Source organism: Sceloporus undulatus, chromosome 2, assembly GCF_019175285.1.
Source record: "Sceloporus undulatus isolate JIND9_A2432 ecotype Alabama chromosome 2, SceUnd_v1.1, whole genome shotgun sequence".
Classification (NCBI taxonomy): Eukaryota; Metazoa; Chordata; class Lepidosauria; order Squamata; family Phrynosomatidae; genus Sceloporus; species Sceloporus undulatus.
This window is the reverse complement of record NC_056523.1, coordinates 199259320-199279218: the sequence shown is the minus strand read 5'-3', so window position 1 is coordinate 199279218 and position 19899 is coordinate 199259320. Positions and strand designations below refer to the sequence as shown.

Genomic DNA, 19899 nt, shown 5'->3' with positions numbered 1-19899 from the left:
GCTCCTTCCATTGATGCCAGTATCACCCATCATCACCTTCTATCAGCACAGCCACATTCCCCTCACCTGTTTTGTACCCCTTGGACCACCACTCTACCATCATTAGCAGAAAAAGAAGGGGAATCACTGCTCCTGGAAGTTCTCCAGAGTAGTTGTTTCCCTTGCAGGGTGAATCTACACTGTAGAAATAATGCCGTTTGACACCGCTTTAAGTGCTGTAGCTCCATCCTATAGAATCCTGGGATTTGTAGTTTGATTTCTCTTCCAAGACTACCAGTGCCTCACGAAACTACAAATTCCAGAATTTTGTAGGATGGAGCCATAGCAGTTAAAATGGTGTCAAACTGCATTTCACGCACACGCACACACACACACACGTACACACACACAGTGCAGATGCACCTTAAATCATGTGGCCTTGCTTTACTAATGAAAAAAGATAGATAGATAGATAGATAGATAGATAAACAGACAGACAACTATGACTAGATATATAGATAGATTTAGAAAATAAAAACACATATATATTATGGGAGAATGTGGAGTCCACAGGGAAATAACACTTTGCTATGCTATTCGTGTTTTAGAAAAAGGAGTATTTATATTGCTGCTCAGTTCAGCCTATTTATTTATTTATTTATTTTTATAGTATTCACTTATATTTATTTATTTTAATGTTATTTTGTACAATTTTTGTACTGTATTTTTAACTCACATGCTTTTCTTTCTTTTTTTAATGTTTATTAAAAACAGCAACCTCAACCCATTTCGTATTATTCTATGTATTTGAATAATACAAAGGCTGGGGGGAAGTTTGTTGTGACAACTCTAAATCCTATTGTTTAATCGTGACTAGAATAGAGCCATTGAATCAATTGTACTTATCTATGTGAGGACTTGCCATTCAGCAACTGGTTGCATGGGTCTCCCCTAGTTAGTATCAAACTGCTATAACTGTACAGTGTGGAAGCCTGTTATTTCTGCACTGCACTCATATCACAGGAACCATTTTCTTGGTTAAAGACAAAGTGGGGTGAATTGCCTTTCTTAAAAGCTTCAGAAATGTCAATTCACACCTCAAAAAGTTTGCAGGATGTCCTGCACTGTTTAAATAAAGATAAAACAAATTTTCAAACTCTGGAATGGACTTGCAGCCATTTCTGCTTGTGGGGTGTGGAGTCTGTGAGAGCTTAGGGAATTTTTGGCATTCCTCTGATGAGGTTTAGTAGAAGAACAAGCCCCTAACCCACCACAGTTGCTATCCCTGCTATAAAGGTTTAATTAGAAGTAATTATACTGGAAATATACAGGATAACTCCATTTCAGAAATACAAGCCTTTAACAGTTCAGAAATGTTTTGTTCAGCAAGCAGCACATCATTATTGTCAGGACTCAGGAATCTTTCCCAATTACACCAGTATACTGAGAGTTCAAACAATTCACCCATTACAAAAGGCTTCACCCTTTTCATCAGCAATTCATTACATATTCTTTCCCTAGATCTGACACTCCCTTATTTTCCTTCTATACCTAGCTACGGATTCCCACAAGAACAACCTCGGTAACTGGCAACTCATACTTCTTCACCACTCATTTGCTCATTGTCCCAGGATGGTCCAGATACACAATCTTTATGTCTCCTAGCTTCACCAATAGGATATCATAACCCACCATCCAACAGTGACACACATATGTTCAAACACAGCATGACAGGACAGTGTTTGGACCATTATCCTGACACAGTGGGGCTTCCTTCCCAGCAAGCATGTATAAGGGTGGGGTTTGCCTTCTCAGCAACTTCATGTTAAAAGTTTCCTTTTAAATTTTAATTATTGGCTTTCCTGAAGATGCAAACCAACCCAATATCCAACACCTCAGCCACGTGTTTGTTTTACATCAAAGAAAAAAAAATCTTTTGACCAAGTTCTAAGCTTAAGGAACCCATATGTTGTATCATCTGACCATGCAGCTGTTAAATGAGGATTTTTAAAAAGAGGGCATTTTGGAAAAGCACAAAATGCACCTCTTAATTATTCTTCATCAGATGAAGAATGTGGTTTTCCTCTCCATAAATCTACAGAGGTATCCCCCAGTTTTTGACAGCCCGATTTTCAGTGACCCTCTGTTTTGACAGTAATCAGAATGACTTCTCTGCTCCGCTCTGTCCATCCTGCTCCTCTCAAAATCTCACCCAATCAGAAATGTCCTTGTTAAAAAAGGATCATTGTGAGCTCTATCCAGGTATATTTCATTCAGAAGCTTTTATTTTCCTTATTCCGCCTGACCCTCCATCCATCCTTTGTTCCTCCTCTTCTCTCATGCTATGCATTCTAACCACCACACCAGTTCCTTGTACTTATAGCAGCCTCACCGCCACCAGCAGACATCTTAAAGATTGGGTTCCAAATTTCAACAGTTTCTAATTTCAACAGTGCTCTGGTCCCTAACCTTTCAAATAACATGTAACTATTTTTTACCCTTCTTCCTTAGACCCAAAGGAAAAAGGGTAAAAATAGTTAATGGACTTACGGAGTGGAGAACCATATTCCTCAGGTCTTCAACTAGATTTGGCACCACTCATGAAAGCATCCCATCCAGACTGGTGATACCACAACTATGACTAGAAGCAATCTTTCCATTAAAAAGAGTAAGCTTGATGGAGGGGTTGATTAGGAGACGAGGGGCATCAGGGGACAAAAAGAGCCCTTCTCTGTTAGGTCACTATCCTGATCAGGTCCCCCATTTGTTGCTGTTAACTGCTTTTGAGGTTTTATCATCTTCTTTATAAATGACTAGGCTGATAGAAAAGAATGATCTGTGGACAGGGAAACCTTTTCAAAAACATGTCCTAGATTTCAGCCTTCTGTTCAGGAGGAATTCCATAATGTTTTCCATTTTATGCATGACTAAGAAACATGCATTTATATTTATATTAGAGTTTTTAGCTTTTTATTTTGTTCTGTCCTACACATTTTTAATGTCTTACGTTTTGTGGAGCTTTGTCCTCCTTTACGGTTAGGACATCTGGTCATTCTGTCTAGACAACATCAAATTGGAAGGGGTTGCTAATACCTTGGTAGACAAAACTAGAATTTTAAATCCACCTGAGTGGATTAAGAAAATGAATTTCAACCAGGATAAATGCAAAATGCTACATTTAGGATGGAAACATCATGGCAGAGATTAAAGACTGTTGACATTGGCTTGACAGCAATATATCAGGAAAAGGGTCTCACAGCTCTTCCACACCGCAGAAATAAAGTAGTTTGACACCACTTTAACTGTCATGGCTCAGTCTTGTGGAATTCTGGGTTCTGAAGTTTTGTGATTTATAATAATAATAACTTTATTACAGCCATTTGGCCAGCATTTTGTGATTTAGCCTTCTCTGTCAGAGAGCTCTGGTGCCACAACAAACTACAAATCTCAGGATTCTGTAGGACAGAGTCATGGCAGTTAAAGTGATGTCAAACTGCTTTATTTCTGCAGTATAGGTACACCCTTAGTTGACTACAAGCTAACCAGTCAATAGTATGATGCAATAGCAAAAAAAAGACAAGGCAGTTCTAGGCTAAATCAACAGAAGCGTGGTATCAAGATGAAAAGAAGTAATGATACCTGTCTTCTGCTTTGGTTTCGTTTCACTCCAAGTACTTTGCTCAGTTCTGGGCATCACAATTTAAGAAGGATATCAATAAGATGCAATTCATACGGAGGACAGAAATAGTAAAGAAACTGAAACTTAAGCCCTATAAGCAACAGTTGAAAGAGCAGGGTAAATCTAGAGATGAGAAGATTTATTAGTGATGTAATAACAATCTTTAAATATCTGATAGGCTGTTGGAAGGTGGCATGAGGACCTGAACAAATGGATTAAAATTATGAGCAAAGAGATTTCAACTAAACTTTAGAGAGAGCTTCCTGATGGTAAGAGCTGTTTGACAGTGGGACAAACTACCCTGAATGTAAGTTTTTAAACAGAGAGGTTGGAGGCTTTTGAACAAAAGTTAGATCGGGGTAGGCAACCTGCAGCCCGCGGGCCGAATGCGGCCCGGCGAGGCCTTGGGACCGACCCCAGCCTGGTCCTGCCGCTGATTGCCACCGGGGCCTTTGGCATCTCGTGCGAGGGGCATGGTGGGGTAATTGTCTATAGAAGCCTCAGAAACATGCATTTATCTTAACATTTTTTAAAAAATCAGCAAATTTTTTCACGTGTCCTCCATTTTTTTATTGAAAAAGTGCCCTCCATTTGAAAATTTTGTCCTACATTTGTCCCGGTTTATTTATTTATTTAATTTTTTAAAAATTATTTACTTATTTATTTTTTGGCTTCGGCCCCCCAGTTGTCTGAGGGACAGCAACCCGGCCCCTGGCTCAAAAGGGTTGTCTACCCCTGAGTTAGATGGTCATCTGTCAGAGATGTTTTAGCTGTGGATTCCTGCCCTGGCAGTGGGTTGGATTAAACTACAGCTGTAGTCTCTTCCAATTCTACAGTTCTACAGCCCTATGAGTCTATAAGAAATCAACTGCATGTAACTAGTTCTATCCAAGATCTGGCACCCCCAAGATAAGGAACAATTCATATTCAGAGACCATTTTAGAGTACATCCTTCTCATGCTGGATTTTATCCTGCTGTTAACTTTAGTAAAAGAGCTTTGATTTTGTTTCTCAGTGAAAAACCAAAAAAACAAAAATACTGAATTCCCTCAAAAGGTGGAATTTCCACAGTGCCAGCCTGGCAATTAGAAAATGAAAGAGAAAAAGGCTAAACCACAGATTGACAAAATGACAAAAACACTGAAACCACCAGGAAGTAAACAGAGTTTATGACATCTAACTTGAATTTAGTGAAATGCCTTCCAGCAGACGGTTGATGACTTTATTTTGAAAGCAATTCTGTATGAGCCACCTTAAAAAGCAAGGCATTTATTGAGACCATAGGAATGTGGACAGGCCACTCTCTTGAGCAGGGGTAGGCAACCTTTTTGAGCCGGGGGCCGGGTTGCTGTCCCTCAGACAACTGGGGGGCCGAAGCCAAAAAATAAATAATTAAATAATTTTTTTTTTAAAAAAAATTAAATAAATAAATAAACCGGGACAAATGTAGGACAAAAATTTCAAATGGAGGACACTTTTAATAAAAAGATGGAGGACGCGCTAAAAAATTGCTGATTTTAAAAAAAATGTTAATATAAATGCATGTTTAGGAGGCTTCTATAGACAGTTGCCCCCCTTGCCCACCTCCTCCTGATAGGCCAAAGGCCCCACACCCTCTCGTGAGAGGCCAAAGGCTCCGGCGGCAATCGGCGGCAGGACCAGGCTGGGGCCGGTCCCAAGGCCTTACTGGGCCGCATCCGGCCCACGGGCCGCAGGTTGCCTACTCCTGCTCTTGAGGGATCATCTGCTAATTATAATCTTTGTTTGTCAGCACACAGAAATCTCATGTTATTGATTGGGCTCATTCCAGATTTTGTTTAAGACTAGAATTTGTTCCATTGTACTTCTAATGGAGGACTGGTTTTAGAAGAGATTGGCAATCCGTTGCTGTTGGACAGATGTAGAAAACCTCTGACACTCGAGATGGTTGGAATATCCAGCTAACATAGCCATGGGTAAAGGGATGTGAAAACTGTAATCCCAAACACAGCTCTAAAAGAACTACTTTGTTGAACTACAGTTCCTCAATTCCTCTGTCGTTGGAGATTATCACGTCTTTTTCTCCCAACCCAGGGACTGGCTGGATATGGGTTTAAACTGTTTAAAAACTGCTGTTATTGCATGCCTCCATGCCCAGCTCAGAAGCATCACTTAACCAATCCAGACTTCTCCCAGACTTTGGAAGTCCAGATTGGGTATGTGATGCCTCCGGGCTGGGCATGATGGAGTGCAATAATATCTGTTTTTAAACAGTTTAAGACCATGCCCAGTTCAGGAGAAAAAGATGAGCCATAATCTCTCTGGTTGGAAAATACTGGGAGCTGTAACCCAGAAAGGGATTCTCCCAAGCTCTCATCGCAAGCAGCAGGTGGGTCAAAAGCTATCCAAGCCTCTTGTACACCTTTCCACAATGAGTTGGAAGAGTCACAATGACCCACAATGAGACAGAAGAGGATCCAGTCTAAGTGTATTCCATGAGAGCTAGGACTGACAGTCCTATTCCAACCCAGCTCTGATACAGAAGCAAGTGTGATTGTTTTGTATCAGAGTCAAAACTTGGAAAAGTTACTTTTTTGTACTGCAAGTGCCAGAATCACCAAAGCTGCATGGCCAGAACATCAATGATAAGCCTGTCTGTTATATCCATTTAAGCTACTTCTTGTTAGATTTTGTGCCACATCTGCCTCACTTAAAAAAATTTGCAGGGAAGGAGAGATACAGACAAATTCTTCATCAATTTCTTCATTCAGTTTTCATACTATAAAGAAATTTCATTACTATAAAGGATACTATAAAGAAAGGAGGGAGAGGAGCAGGGAGAAAAGAAGACAGAATCACTTCCTAATGCCTTTTAGACATTATCAAATGTGCCTTGTTTTCACTGCAATTGCATTAGTACACTTGGCCTTTGGTATCCATGTGGTATCTGTTCCTGACCTTCCTGTGTTTAAAAAAATCCACAGATGCTCAGGTTCCGTTGTCCCAAGGGTGGCATGTGCACATGAGTGTGCCTCCACTGAGGACAAAGGAACTGAAGCCCTCTTGTTCCTAATGGCAACACAGCCACATACACATGCCTGGGGACAAGAGGGGCTGTCCCTAATAGCAGTGCAGCCAAGTGCATGGGCCACCATTAGAGACAGCGTGGGGTTGCTGTCGGTATATATTCAAATACCCAGTTGGCAAGTCTGAGGACACTAAGGGCTGATTGTAAAAGGAAACAGGTACATACTGGTTTGAGAGCGTTCCTTATTGCACATCGCAGGATGACTGGGGCTGTTCCTGCCATATATGGTCCCTTGCTTTCTCTTCTGCACTCCTCCTTAACCCCACCTTCCTGTCCTATGCCCTACCCAGCATGCCGATCAGGGTTTTTTCAGGGTTTGTTTAATTTTTATGTTTATTTGTAATGCAATTTAGCAATTATAGCAATGCAATTTAGTAAAACAAAGCTGAAAGAAAAGAAAAGAAAAGAAAAGAAAAGGGGGGGAGGGAGGGGGGAGGGGAGAAAGCCAGCATGCTCAGCAATAGAGAGGGTGAAGGGGAAACTGACACCATGTACCTGCCCAATTCCAGAAATGGACCAGGAGGAACCTAGCACACCTGAGGACTAATGACACATCAGCAAAACTGGGAGCTTAATGACAAGTTTTCCCCATCAATAGAAAGCTCTAACCATGCTTTGCTGGTAGCAATGAGTCAAAGGCAACATTGAGCAATAAGCATCACCAAAGGCTCTATTTTCCAACTTTAATTGCAGTTTAAAAACCATGTGTGATAATCTCCTTTGTTGTTAATAGAAAAACATCCATCTGGAAACAACCCATTATCATATGCTTTTATTTCTTTTCAGTTCCAGAATAAAGCGTTGAAATTGTTTTAACTAGTCAATTACAGAACTTGGAAAAGATCCTTTTTGGGATCTTTGGGATTGCTTTGGACTCCCACAATCACCCAGTCAACATGGCCTCTTGGTTAGGAAATTCTGCAAGTTATGGAATCCCAAAAAAATGCAACTCCACATATATGCACATATACATGTTTCTGCAAAATGCTAGAAAAGTTTTTTATCCGTTCCTCTCCATTATATGAGTATTCTAGTTGTACAATTTCCCCCATACTTTTCTATATGTTCATTCATTTATTTCTCAAAAGACAAAATCAAATCTCAATTCAGAAATCATTCTGGAAGTATAGACTGGTGGGAATATGATACAACTAAATCAAAGTGAAAAGGCTTTCTGCTTTAGTTCTTCATTTTTCCTGGCTCCTTTACAGACAAATGTTTCTTGTTTCCAGATTTCTTTTTTTATTACTAAATCCACTCCCTTTAAAGCAATGGGAATCACCCACTGTACAATTACAGCATGCAGATAGGAAAGTGAAACTGACAACAGGAAACAGAGCACATTAAATTGGCTGAACCAATTTTCCTCTCCAAAACCAAGGCAAGGGAATTCCAAAAAGTGCATAAGACAATCCACAAAGTAATACAGTGTGAAAAACCAATGGATAGCAGTGAATGGCAGCAATCTGGAATGACAGATGATAAAGTAATTAGGAGTTTTTAATAGCTATTCCTTACCCCCCCAACATTTCCTAGATGAAAACTAGGACTCATATGGCCAAATACCATCCGGTATATAATAACAACGGTCAAGATGGCAAAAGTTATGACTGACAAAGAACACACAAGCTAGGACAGACTACCTCAGTTTGTCTTTGCCTGAGCTTACTGGGAAGGGCAAGATTTCACCCTTCCTGTCCTTTCCCCCTGCTTAAAAAAACTGAATGCAAACTACTTTTGCATTTTGGACTAAGATTGCAGCAATTAAGATAAGCTGAGGAGAAAGGGAGAAGTGGGAGAATGTGGGAGAAACTGGGATATTTCAAATTCATCTTTAAAAAAATGGAATAACAAGGGATTATTTGGAACTATCCCTGGCACTCAGAGGCTGTACACACAACCCCTAAGGGATGGCGTGATGCTGCCCCTTCCCTAGATGGACCGGGACCACAGCAACTACATGCCACCACCCGATCCATCCTTTCCAGGGTGCAAAAAGGAGCTGCAAAAAAGTGGCTCCTTTTTGCACCCTGGAAAGGGCATGATAGCTGCAGTGCTGTGGCTATACGGCACTCTTCAGCACTGCATCATGCAGATGCAGCGCCAGAGGAGTGCTGTGGCAGCGTGTACCATATGGAGTGCCTGGGGACCTATAAATGCCTAAATAAGTGTTCTCTGTGAATCTCTAGGTCCTCCAGCACAACATCTGGTGAAAGTTGGCCATAGATTCATGCTGGAGGACCTAGAGATTCTTAGAGGGAACATATTAATCAAATCCACAAATAATCAAATATGCAAAAATCAAAGCCACAAATGTGAAGAGCTGACTGTACAGCAATTGCACCACTGATAATCTGGTAGTGTTGGTAAGCAAGATGATTGATGGTGGTAACCAGAAAGGTTTTTAATATTAGAATTATAGCACAATGACATTTATTCACTTAAAAAGTATTTTAATAACATTACAGCCAAGAAACTGCATTGGGAAATGTATCTCCACCATGTATCTACAATACTAAGTGATTCAAAAGAATGGTGCAAAAAGAAAGTTGTTCCTATTTGGTTTTGCACCACTGTTGTTGAACTACCTTTTAGATTTCCTGGTGGAAGCCATCAAAAACCATCTTTTCCTCTGCTACAGTTCACCCATCCAACTGGCCATTTCTGTGTCAGTGGAGAGCAGGGAGAGCTGCAGAGATGCATTCGACTATTTTCCTTTTTCTGGACACTTTAACAGTCCAGACATCCTCATAGACTTCCTGAGACTCCTGTGGTGTCCCCAAGTGTGATGCTATTGCTGTGTATTGCTATTGTTCGTTGCAAGACTATAGCTGGATGTTAAATCTGATCTCTTTCTTTGATAAAATTACCAGCTTGATAGATGAAGGGAATGCTGTGGATATAGTATATCTTGATTTCAGTAAAGCCTTTGACAAGGTTTCTCATGACATTCTTGCAAACAAGCTTGTAAAATGTGGGATAGACAAGGTAACTGTTACATGGATTTGTAACTGGTTGACTGGCCGAACCCAAAGGGTGCTCAACAATGGCACCTTTTCATCCTGGAGAGATGTGACCAGTGGGGTCCCACAGGGTTCTGTCCTGGGGCCAGTGTTATTCAACATAAAGATGACCTGGATGACATCAATGACCTGGATGACAGAATTGGGAGCATACTTATCAAATTTGCAGATGACACCAAATTAGGAGGAATAGCTAATACCCCAGAGGACAGGATCAAAATTCAAAATAATAATAATAAATAAATAATAAAGTTTCATTTGTATGCCGCTTTCCCTCCAGATCAAAGCAGTTCACACATGTCATAATACAGCCCAACAGCAATACAGATAATACAATAAAAAAATTTAAAACAGCATATTAAAAACAGTTGGGCCATCAGATGACCTTAATCTATTAGGGAATACTTTCTCTATGACTCATTGGAAGGATATGCTACCTGGAAGAAGTAAGTTTTCAAAGCCTTCTTGAAGGTTTCCAGTGTAGGGCTAAGTCGAGTCTCTTCCGGGAGTGCATTCCAATGGGTTGGTGCTGCCACTGAGTAAGCTCTTTGGTGAGTTGCTGCTAATCTCACCCTTGGGCATTCAAGTACATATTTCCCCATTGTTCTAAGGGTGCGGGGCGGATTATGTAGGGAGAGGTGCTCCCTCAAGTAACTCAGGCCCAAGCCATGACCTGAATAGACTTGAAAGCTGGGCCAAAGCTAACAACATGAAATTCAACACGGAGAAATGTAAGGTACTGCACTTAGGGCAGAAAAATAAAATGCACAGATATAGGATGGGAGACACCTGGCTGAATGACACTACATGTGAAAGGGATCTAGGAGTCCAAGTAGACCACAAGTTGAACATGAATCAACAGTGCGATGCAGCAGCTAAAAAGGCCAATGCAATTTTAGGCTGCATCAATAAAAGTATAGTGTCTCAGGGGTAGGCAACCTTTTTGAGCCGGGGGCCAGGTTGCTGTCCCTCAGACAACTGGGGGGCTGAACTCAAAATGGTGCCTGGAGCGGTGCGGAAGCTGCAGCGGGGGCGGCAATCAGCAGCAGGACCGGGCTGGGGCCGGTCCCAAGGCCTCGCCAGGCCACAGCCGGCTCACGGGCTGTAGGTTGCCAACCCCTGGTCTAGATCAAGAGAAGTAAGAGTACACTGTATTCTGCTTTGGTCAGGCCTCACCTGGAATATTGTGTCCAGTTCTAGGGACCACAGTTCAAGAAGGATGTGGAGAAACTGGAGCGTGTCCAAAGGAGGGCGACTAAAATGGTGAAGGGTCTGGAAACCATGTCCTATGAGGAACTGGGGATGTTTGCCCTGGAGAAAAGAAGATTAAGAGCTGATATGATAGCCCTGTTTAAATATTTGAATGGATGTCATATTGAGGAGGGAGCAAGCTTGTTTTCTGCTGCTCCTGAGAACAGGACCCAAAGTAATGGATGCAAGCTCCAGGAAAAGAGATTCCACCTCAACATTAGGAAGAACTTCCTGACAGTAAGGGCTGTTCAACAGTGGAACAAACTCCCTCGGAGTGTAGTGGAGTCTCCTTCCTTGGAGGTCTTTAAACAGAGGCTGGATGGCCATCTGTCGGGGATGCTTTGATCTGGATTTCCTGCATGGCAGGGGGTTGGACTGAATGGACCTTGTGGTCTCTTCCAACTTTATGATTCTATGATTCTATGATCCCTGCTTTCCACCAACACAGAAATGGCTATCTTGAAAATGTTGGTTAGGGGAAAATGTTGGTAGTACATAGCATGTTCAGAACATTTATTATTATCATTATTATTATTACCCTGCTTTCCCCCCAAAATTGGGATTCAAAGAAACTTTGAATTATGACCTCTGAATTATGACCTCTGCAACAACAGAAAAGTGGATTTACATTATCATAGGACATTCGCACACTGGTTTTTATTTCCACGCTAGGCATGGGATGTAAACTTTGGCGCTGCATCCAGATGACACAATGCCAAAAGGAGCCCTGGAAAGTGCTGCAGCAGCGGCAAACACACCTTTTCCCCGGCAAGAAAAGGAGTGGCATTTTGCCGTTCTTTTTACAGTTTTTTGCCAACTCAGAGCTATATTAGATGTACTGTTCCTCGCAACATTCATTCTTGTGGACATGTTGCTGTTTTTAATAGCAAGGGCTGGGCTGAATTAGCATCATGATATAGAACAGGGCTGGGATAGTTTTTGTCCTGTCCCATAGTCACTTACTTCTATTAATGCTGGCTGTGGCTGATGGGAGTTGTAGGCCAAACCATCTGAAGAGCCAAAGGTTTATGCTCCAGACTAGGGGCTTATCAGTTTGCTCCTAATGTAGTTCTGATCCAGATCAGCTCCCTCAAGTCTCTTATTTACAAATGGATGGAACTGGGAGGAGAATTCCATTTGGAACCACAACAACATCAAAGGGTTAAAGCCTTATATCCCACCTCACAGTCAACCTCCTACTGGCTATTTGTTAAACCTGCACATGCATATAAACAATGTGGCACATGCCATGCTTCATTTGGTCCTCATTAAGGAGTCAAAGGTGAGGTATAGACCCAGGAGTGGAAATCTAGATAAGACATCTGCATATCATCCAACATTTCATCAGTGAAAACTGGAAGAACTTTTACTTGATTATCTAGCTTTCTTCAGGATGCATCTACACTGTAAAAATTTGACACCACTTTAATTGCTATGGCTCCATCCTACAGAATCCTGGGATTTGTAGTTTTGTGAAGACCAGCACTCTGGCAAAGAAGGTTAAAGCTCTTGTAAAACTACAATCGCAGGATTCCATAAAATGGAGTTACAGTACTTAAAGTGATGTCAAACTATTATTTTTTACAGTGTAGATGCACCCAAAAAGTGTCTTCCATAGAAGCATCCCTGCTGCCTATCTAGTCTTGAAATATTTAAAATCTTCAGAGGATGACACAGGAAGGAGAGAATTTTTATTTTATTTATTTATTTATTTATATCCCACCTTTCTCCCAAAATGAGAGCTAAGGTAGCAATGAATGGGACATACCCCAAGAAACTTTATTCTCCCATCTTTCTTTATTCCTGACAATAATCAACCTGTTCACACACACTAGATTAGAGCAGCCTTCAAATGACTCATAGCTATGCTGTGTTAGCACAGCAACAGTCAAAGAAAGTTCCTGTACAAACTGAGACAATAATAAGAACATTTCTACAATAGGAAATATTGAAAAGCAGGACATTATCAATAAAGAGCTTTTTGTATATAGACATATAAAACAGATCCCATCTTGAGGCAGCCCAAGTCTTTTGGAGGAAGGGTACAGTAATTCCAAAGTGATCAAAAGTACCTGATGCTGTGAAAATGAAACTAAGAAATGAAAACAACAACTAAGAGGTCCCAGACTGATGTAAGGAAAGTTCCTTGATAGCTCACAATAAATGAATGCAAAGAAATTATTCCAGAGCATATCTGGAGAAGACTTTGGAGGAGCTGCAGGCTTTGAACCTGTCTATACAGCCCACCAAATGAGAAGCAAAATGCCCATCGGGGTTCTGCAGACAATTGGTCTGTGGCTTCTGTTGGCATCTGATATTGCAACACTGGACTGTGATTTAATTGTGCAATATCAGACAAAAGAGATTGGGGAAACCATGGGACTCCTGGAGGCAATGGAAGGACGGCAATCACCGCAGAAGTGCCCTGGAGATCCAGACTTTGGCTTTCCCATGGTCAAAATCCGCACATGCAGCAAAGAGGATGTAAGAATGGCAGTAGGGCTGATCCTTGAGTCCATCCTAATAGTATTTCAGCACAACTTCACCCAAGCACAATGGAATGCGACAGCCACAGAGCTTTTCCAAAGGGCCCTTGACCAACAATGTATAACATGGAGGAAGTGCTCTACTGCTGAGATAACGTTTAAAGACTTCTGTGTAAAGTTAGCATTGAAGAAATACTTCAGAAAACTCCATACATTCCTTAAAGATAGACAGTACAGTCTTTGTGCCTGGAAGAGAGTGCGAGATGAGGTTTCGGTGATCTATCCCATAGTTCTTAATGAACTTATGAAAAGGCTGGACAAGTAAGGTAAGTGTTTTATATCCTAAATGATTTCACTAAAGAAAGAATAATTCTCTATGTGCATGTGATTGTTTTGAATCTGATTGTATTCTTTTCCTGATTTAAAAATCTTGAATTTTAAAAATTAATTATATGAAGAAAATGCTTACTGAACTGGGATCTGTGTGATATCTTTATGCTGCTAAATGAAGGAATATGTTGTCTTTATGTGGAAGTATGTCATTCTCTACTCAGATGGGCTTTAATTCCTGCCATGTACATTATGTAAAATTAAATTAATTTAGTGAATATATTATATATGTAGGAAGTTATTCTTAAAGATGGGCAGTTTTGTGTGTACTTAGTCTCTCTCTCTCCATACACACACACACACATTTTTTCAGGCTAATTGGAAAATGTTATATAAGTTGATTTCAGTTAAAGAGCTTCAATGATAAATGAGTAAAGTTACCATATATGCTTGACTATAAGTCGACCTCATTTATAAGTTGAAGGAAAGTTTGGGGAGCAAAATAATGGATTTTGATATGACCCATGGATAAGTCGAGGATAAAACTTAGAGGCATGTAATGAAGGATGTAAAGCACGAAGTAAACGAAAGCAATACTAAAGGCTGGATGGATGAGAGAGTAGAAAGGGGTCAGTGCTTCCAGAGGAGATTAAACTCTTGCCTTTCGCCATATATATGTCTGTGTGATTTAAGATACAGTACTTACATTGACCCGTGGATAAGTCAACTCAGGTTTTTAGAGTCAATTTTTAACCTAAATTTCTAGACTTATACATGAGTATATACAGCAAGTATCTTTTAAATTGATTTTATAGTCTTTTCTCCAGTTGTTCTTTGACAACAGCCCCTATAAATTTTAGCCAGTATAGCCACTATTGAAGGATTATGAGAATTGCCATCCAGTAATATTTGGAGGGAGACATGTTCATCACCTTTGACATTAGGGTTATTTTCCTTTCCTTTAATATAAAATGTATACTCAGTTCTTGTTCAAGACTCTTTCCAAAACCTAGGATCACCCACTGGCTTATGTGTGTGGCTCTGTCTCCACATTGCACATTAACATCTGAAAGTTGGCCAAACCAAAGTATCCAGATGCAACAGCAGCCACACTATCACAGACAAAACCACAGCATTCCCTTCAACTTAAAAACTTTCCAGCTGGAATCCTGTTGTGGCTTTATGCTGCCCTAAATGCTGTTATGCAAACAATGGACCTTTCTTGGTGGTTGCACAACAGCGGGATCCTATTGCAGGTCCTGCAAGCCCTGTGCTGTTGGCATAACCCATTGCACAAGCCTAGGAGCATTGGCTAGAAGGTTCCATAAATACATTCTTTAATGGAGGATGAAGAACTTCAGCGACTATTGTGTTACAGGAGAGCCAAAGCCATGTTGTTTATTGCACAACTGGTTGAGCAATACTGAAACCCAGTACAATGGACCCTTATTATCTGCTGGGGTTTGGTTCCAAGATCCCCCATGGATAACAACATCCGTGGATGCTCAAGTCCCATTAAATATAATGACATAGCAAAATGGTGTCCCGTATAAAAAATGGAAAATCAAGGTTTGATATTTGAAATTTATACTTTTTTTGAACATTTTCAAACTGTGGATGCTTGAATCCATGTATAAGAGATCCATGTATAAGAAGGGCCGACTGTACTATAGCATAGCAATAGGATTTAGGGCTCTATTTCATCCCTATGTCTTGTTGGTGTTCTTTGTTCACTGTGCAAATAAATAAATAAATATGAATGAATGAATGAATGAAATTTTATTTCTATACCGCTATTCCTTGCAGATCACAGCGGTTTACAAAAATCACCATCAAAAAACACTACAATATATCAACCCATAAACCAATAATACAAAACCCACGATACCAATTTAAAAAAACAATACAAAGTATCCTAAAACATTTCATACAATCATTCACAATCTAAAAACCAATTAAAAACCATACAACAAATTAGCTCGATCAAACAATATGCACAAGGGAGATAAAATCTTAGTGCTTTGAAAAATTCTATTGTAGCAAGTAATAAAGCTCTTGTAGATTCTCTTTGGCCTTTTTTACTTCAGACTGTTTGAGATTACATGATTTCAGCAGCACTTGGGACAGTTACATTTTGGCTGGTGACTCACAGAATCCATCAGTCAGCATAGCCAGCAGCCATGTTGGACAGGGTACCCTGGGAAATGTAGTCCAAAAGGTAATTTCTTTAAAGCTCTCAGTCCAGCCAGTACAAAGTGCAAAGCAAGATGCAAGTTGGTAGTATAACCCAATCATCCAAGTTGTAGTAGTGATTGCAGCCAGCTATATAAGGTGGCAATTACACTACACTGTTACAACACTATTATTCCACTTTATCTCCTGTGGCTGTTTCCTATGGAATTCTGGGGCTTGTAGTTTAGTGGGGCCTAAGAGCTCTCTGGTTGGGAATGCTAAATGCCCCTCCATAAACTGCAAATCCCAAGGTTCCACAGGAGGCAACCACAGCAGTTAGCATGGAAGCATAGTGTTACAACAGTGTTGTGTGATATTTTAGTCAGTCATCAGTCTTCCAGTAACCAGATCGTAAAATTGGTAGTCATCTCAGAATTAAATGTCTCTGTGCCTTCAAGTCATTTATGATTTACTGTGAACCTGACTAAGGTGAACCTGTCACAGGGTTTTCTTGGCAAGATTTAAGGGGGGGGGGGGGGTGTTGCCTTTTTCTGAGGCTGAGAAAGTGTGACTTGCTCAAGGTCACCTAGTGGGTTTCCATGGCTGAGTGGTAGATTGGAACCCTGGTCTCCAGAGTCACAGCCCAGTGAGTAAATCACTACATCATGCTGGCATGAGTGCTCGCTCTCTCTCTCTCTCTCTCTCTCTCTCTCTATCTATCTATCTATCTATATATATAACAGAACTGCAATGATTAATGGATTTTTTTATTTGTGTTCCAGCTGGTGTTCAAAAAGACCTTGAACCACGGGAAAGAGAGACTGTCTACTAGACTTCCACATAATGAACTGCTTTGTCTAACCAAACCCTATCAAAGAACTTGAACTTGAAAGTTGCACTTTTAAACTGTTCACTTTACCTGCCTGAATCTCCATGGTAGCTTTTTCAAAGTCAAATGCTTGGTTGTTGGGAGATTTGGGAGTGCATGGATACTATTCTTACAGAAGACACCAAAAATGAAAAATCCACATTTGTGCAAGACTGACTCCATTGCAAGCTAAGAGCCAACTCTTGACTGTTCTCTGAGAGACTGATTCCAAAGATGGATTTGACAAATCCTCTGAAACCAACATTTCACTACCAAGATGAAGGAAGACTCTTCCTTATATACAAGTACCCAAAGACCTGTGGAAAAAAGACACTTGAAGCTAGTTCAAGATACACTCCATTCAAGCTCCAGTTTTAAGAATTAGCTAAATAGTATTTGTGAGAGACAAGGAAAGAGTGGGAGAGAACGTGCACATACGGTTTAAGCATCCAAGAGGCTTAAATACAAGCAGAAATTGAAGCATGGTTGGAACAACACATGCATTGCAAACTAGACTACAGCTTAGTTTTAGTTACATTTGGCAAATGTCTACTAGAAAATGAACTGGTACTTTCTAAAATGTTATTTATTTTAAATATATAAATATATTTTAAAATATTTTAAAATATTGTTCATTTTTAACTTTTAATATTTTTACATTTTATTTATATTAGCTTGTTGACTTGCTTATTTTTTTCTATATGCATAAATAAAGAGGTTGAAAGAGAATCCTGATTTGAATTGTTTTCAGGCACTTTGGGGGTACTTTTTGAATGAAACATTGGAGGGAAAGAAGGGGAATGGAAAGGGTGATAAAGTGAAAGTGGCAAAGGATCTAACATTCACATCTGGGCAGCTCACCTATTGGAGCAGCAAAGTCCAAACCAACAAACACCACCATTCCCCATCAGCAAAATGCACATGCCACCTACTTGCTCCCCATCACCAATTGTGCTCAGTTTGTCTGTGCTGTGGTATATGTATATGGTATATGTATTTGTTGTTGTGTGCCTTCAAGTCATTTCTGACTTAGGTCGGTCCTCGGCCCAACCTTTCACTGTGTTTTCTTGGTAAGATTTATTCACTGTGGGTTTGCCTTTGCCTTCCTCTAAGGCTGGGAGAGTATGATTTGCCCAAGGTCACCCAGTGGGTTTCCATGGCTGAGCACAGGATCCAAACCCTGGTCTTCAGACTCCAAAGTCACAGTGCAATGCTCAAACCACTACACCACACTGGCCCTCTCTCTCTCTCTCTCTCTCTGTGTATCACCAGCTGTCTCTTATCTCATGTATGTATGTATGTATGTATATGGTCACCTTGTGGATTTCCATGGTTCAGCTGGAATTTGAATCCTGGTCTCTGGGAAGCCTAGCCCAACACTCCAACATTCCAACCATACAAGACAAGAGATAGCATGTGTATTGGTTTGAGTGTTGGACTAGGGCACTGGTTCTCAAATGGTGGGATGAGACCCCCGGGAGTTGCTCAAGGGGGGCAAGACATGGAGGCTCAGATCCCTGCTCTTCCATCTCTTCCCCAACATGTTTATGTGTAAAATCTGCATATGTGTTGGGTTAAAGAGCTTCAATGATAAATGAGTAAAGTTACCATATATACTTGACTATAAGTCAACCCCATATATAAGTCAAGGGCAGGTTTTGGGGCAAAATTAAGACTTTTTATATGACCCATGGATAAGTCAAGGGTAAAACTTAGGGGCATGTAACAAAGGATCTAAAGGGCGAAGCAAAGGAAAATAATGTCAAAGAACTTACAAAATCCCAGCAGGCATAACTGTTTGTGCAGCGGAGGTCAGTGCTTCCAGGACAGATTACACTATTCCCTTTCACAGGGGGGTGGTTCCTTTTTTAAAATAAGAGTAGTTATAGTACTTACATTGACCCATGGATAAGTTGATACAGGGTTTTTTTGGGAAGGGGGGGTCAATTTTTTTACTAAATTTTCTAAAGTTATACATGAGTATATACAGCATATAGTGCACACTGATATTCCAGGTATACAATACAGCTACATCTCTGAACAATTATATATCTAATTGTTTAATGCATTGTTGCTGTTGTTGTGTGCCTTCAAGTCACTTCCAGCTTAAAGCAACCCTAAGGCGAATCTATTACAGGGTTTTCTGGGACTGAGCGAGTGTGACTTGCCCAAGGTCATCCAATGGGTTTCCATGGCAGAGTAAGGAACTGAACCCTAAACTCCAGAGTTATAGTTCAATGCTCAAACCACTACACCATGGTGGTTCTCAATGCAGCAATGATGTTCCTTCCTCCAGTTTTCACACCTCCTTCCTCACAATCTTAGCCAGATTTGCATATGATATATTCAGTGTACAAGTTAAGCAAATAAGGTGATAAAATACAGCCTAGCTTACCCCATTGCCAATTAGAAACCATTCTGTTTATCCACCTTCTGTCCTAACAGTGGCTTCTTGTCTTGAGTACAGGTTATGCATTAGGATAATCAAATATTATGGTACATCCGTTTCCTTAAAGGCAATCCATAATTTTTGATGAACCTTTACAATCAAAGGCTTTGATAAAGCAAAGGCTGATTTTCTTCTGAAATTCTTTGGTATACTCCATTAGCCAACAGACATTTACAGTGTGCTCCCTCATGCCTCTTCCTCTTCTGAACCCAGCTTGGACATTTAGCCTTTCTCGCTCCATATGTGGTAACGGTTTTGTTATAGTATTTTGAGCATCACTTTGCATCTGCCATTCTTTTATATTACATATTTGCTGGCAGATTTTAGTAAAACTTTGAGAGGATTTTGTCTCTGTTGCTTGAAACAGCCCTGTTGGTATGCTACTCTATTGTCTTTACCACTTCCATATATGGTGGACTTTCATGTCTACCATATGGTCAGCCAGTGCCAGGTTTTTCAATCTCTTCAGCCAGCACACAATAGAGATGAGCTTTTTGCTCACAATACATTTAGCAAAGAAATCTGTATTCCTGTGCTGCCTTGAGCAATTACAACTAAAAACATTTTGTGAAGGTTGCACACTAAATAAATAAAT

The 19899-nt window shown here is 40.4% G+C and overlaps 1 protein-coding gene across 1 annotated transcript; it reads left to right on the top strand.

The window, feature by feature from the left end:
- Positions 1 to 13162: 13162 nt before the first annotated feature.
- Positions 13163 to 13810, top strand: LOC121920524 (interferon alpha-13-like). The gene has a single exon (XM_042447661.1). The coding sequence runs from the start codon at positions 13163 to 13165 to the stop codon at positions 13808 to 13810; it is 648 nt and encodes a 215-aa protein (XP_042303595.1).
- Positions 13811 to 19899: the final 6089 nt, after the last annotated feature.

Excerpts from the sequence above, each read along its gene's own strand:
- LOC121920524 (XM_042447661.1), top strand. The coding sequence starts at position 13,163 with ATGAATGCAAAGAAATTATTCCAGAGCATATCTGGAGAAGACTTTGGA.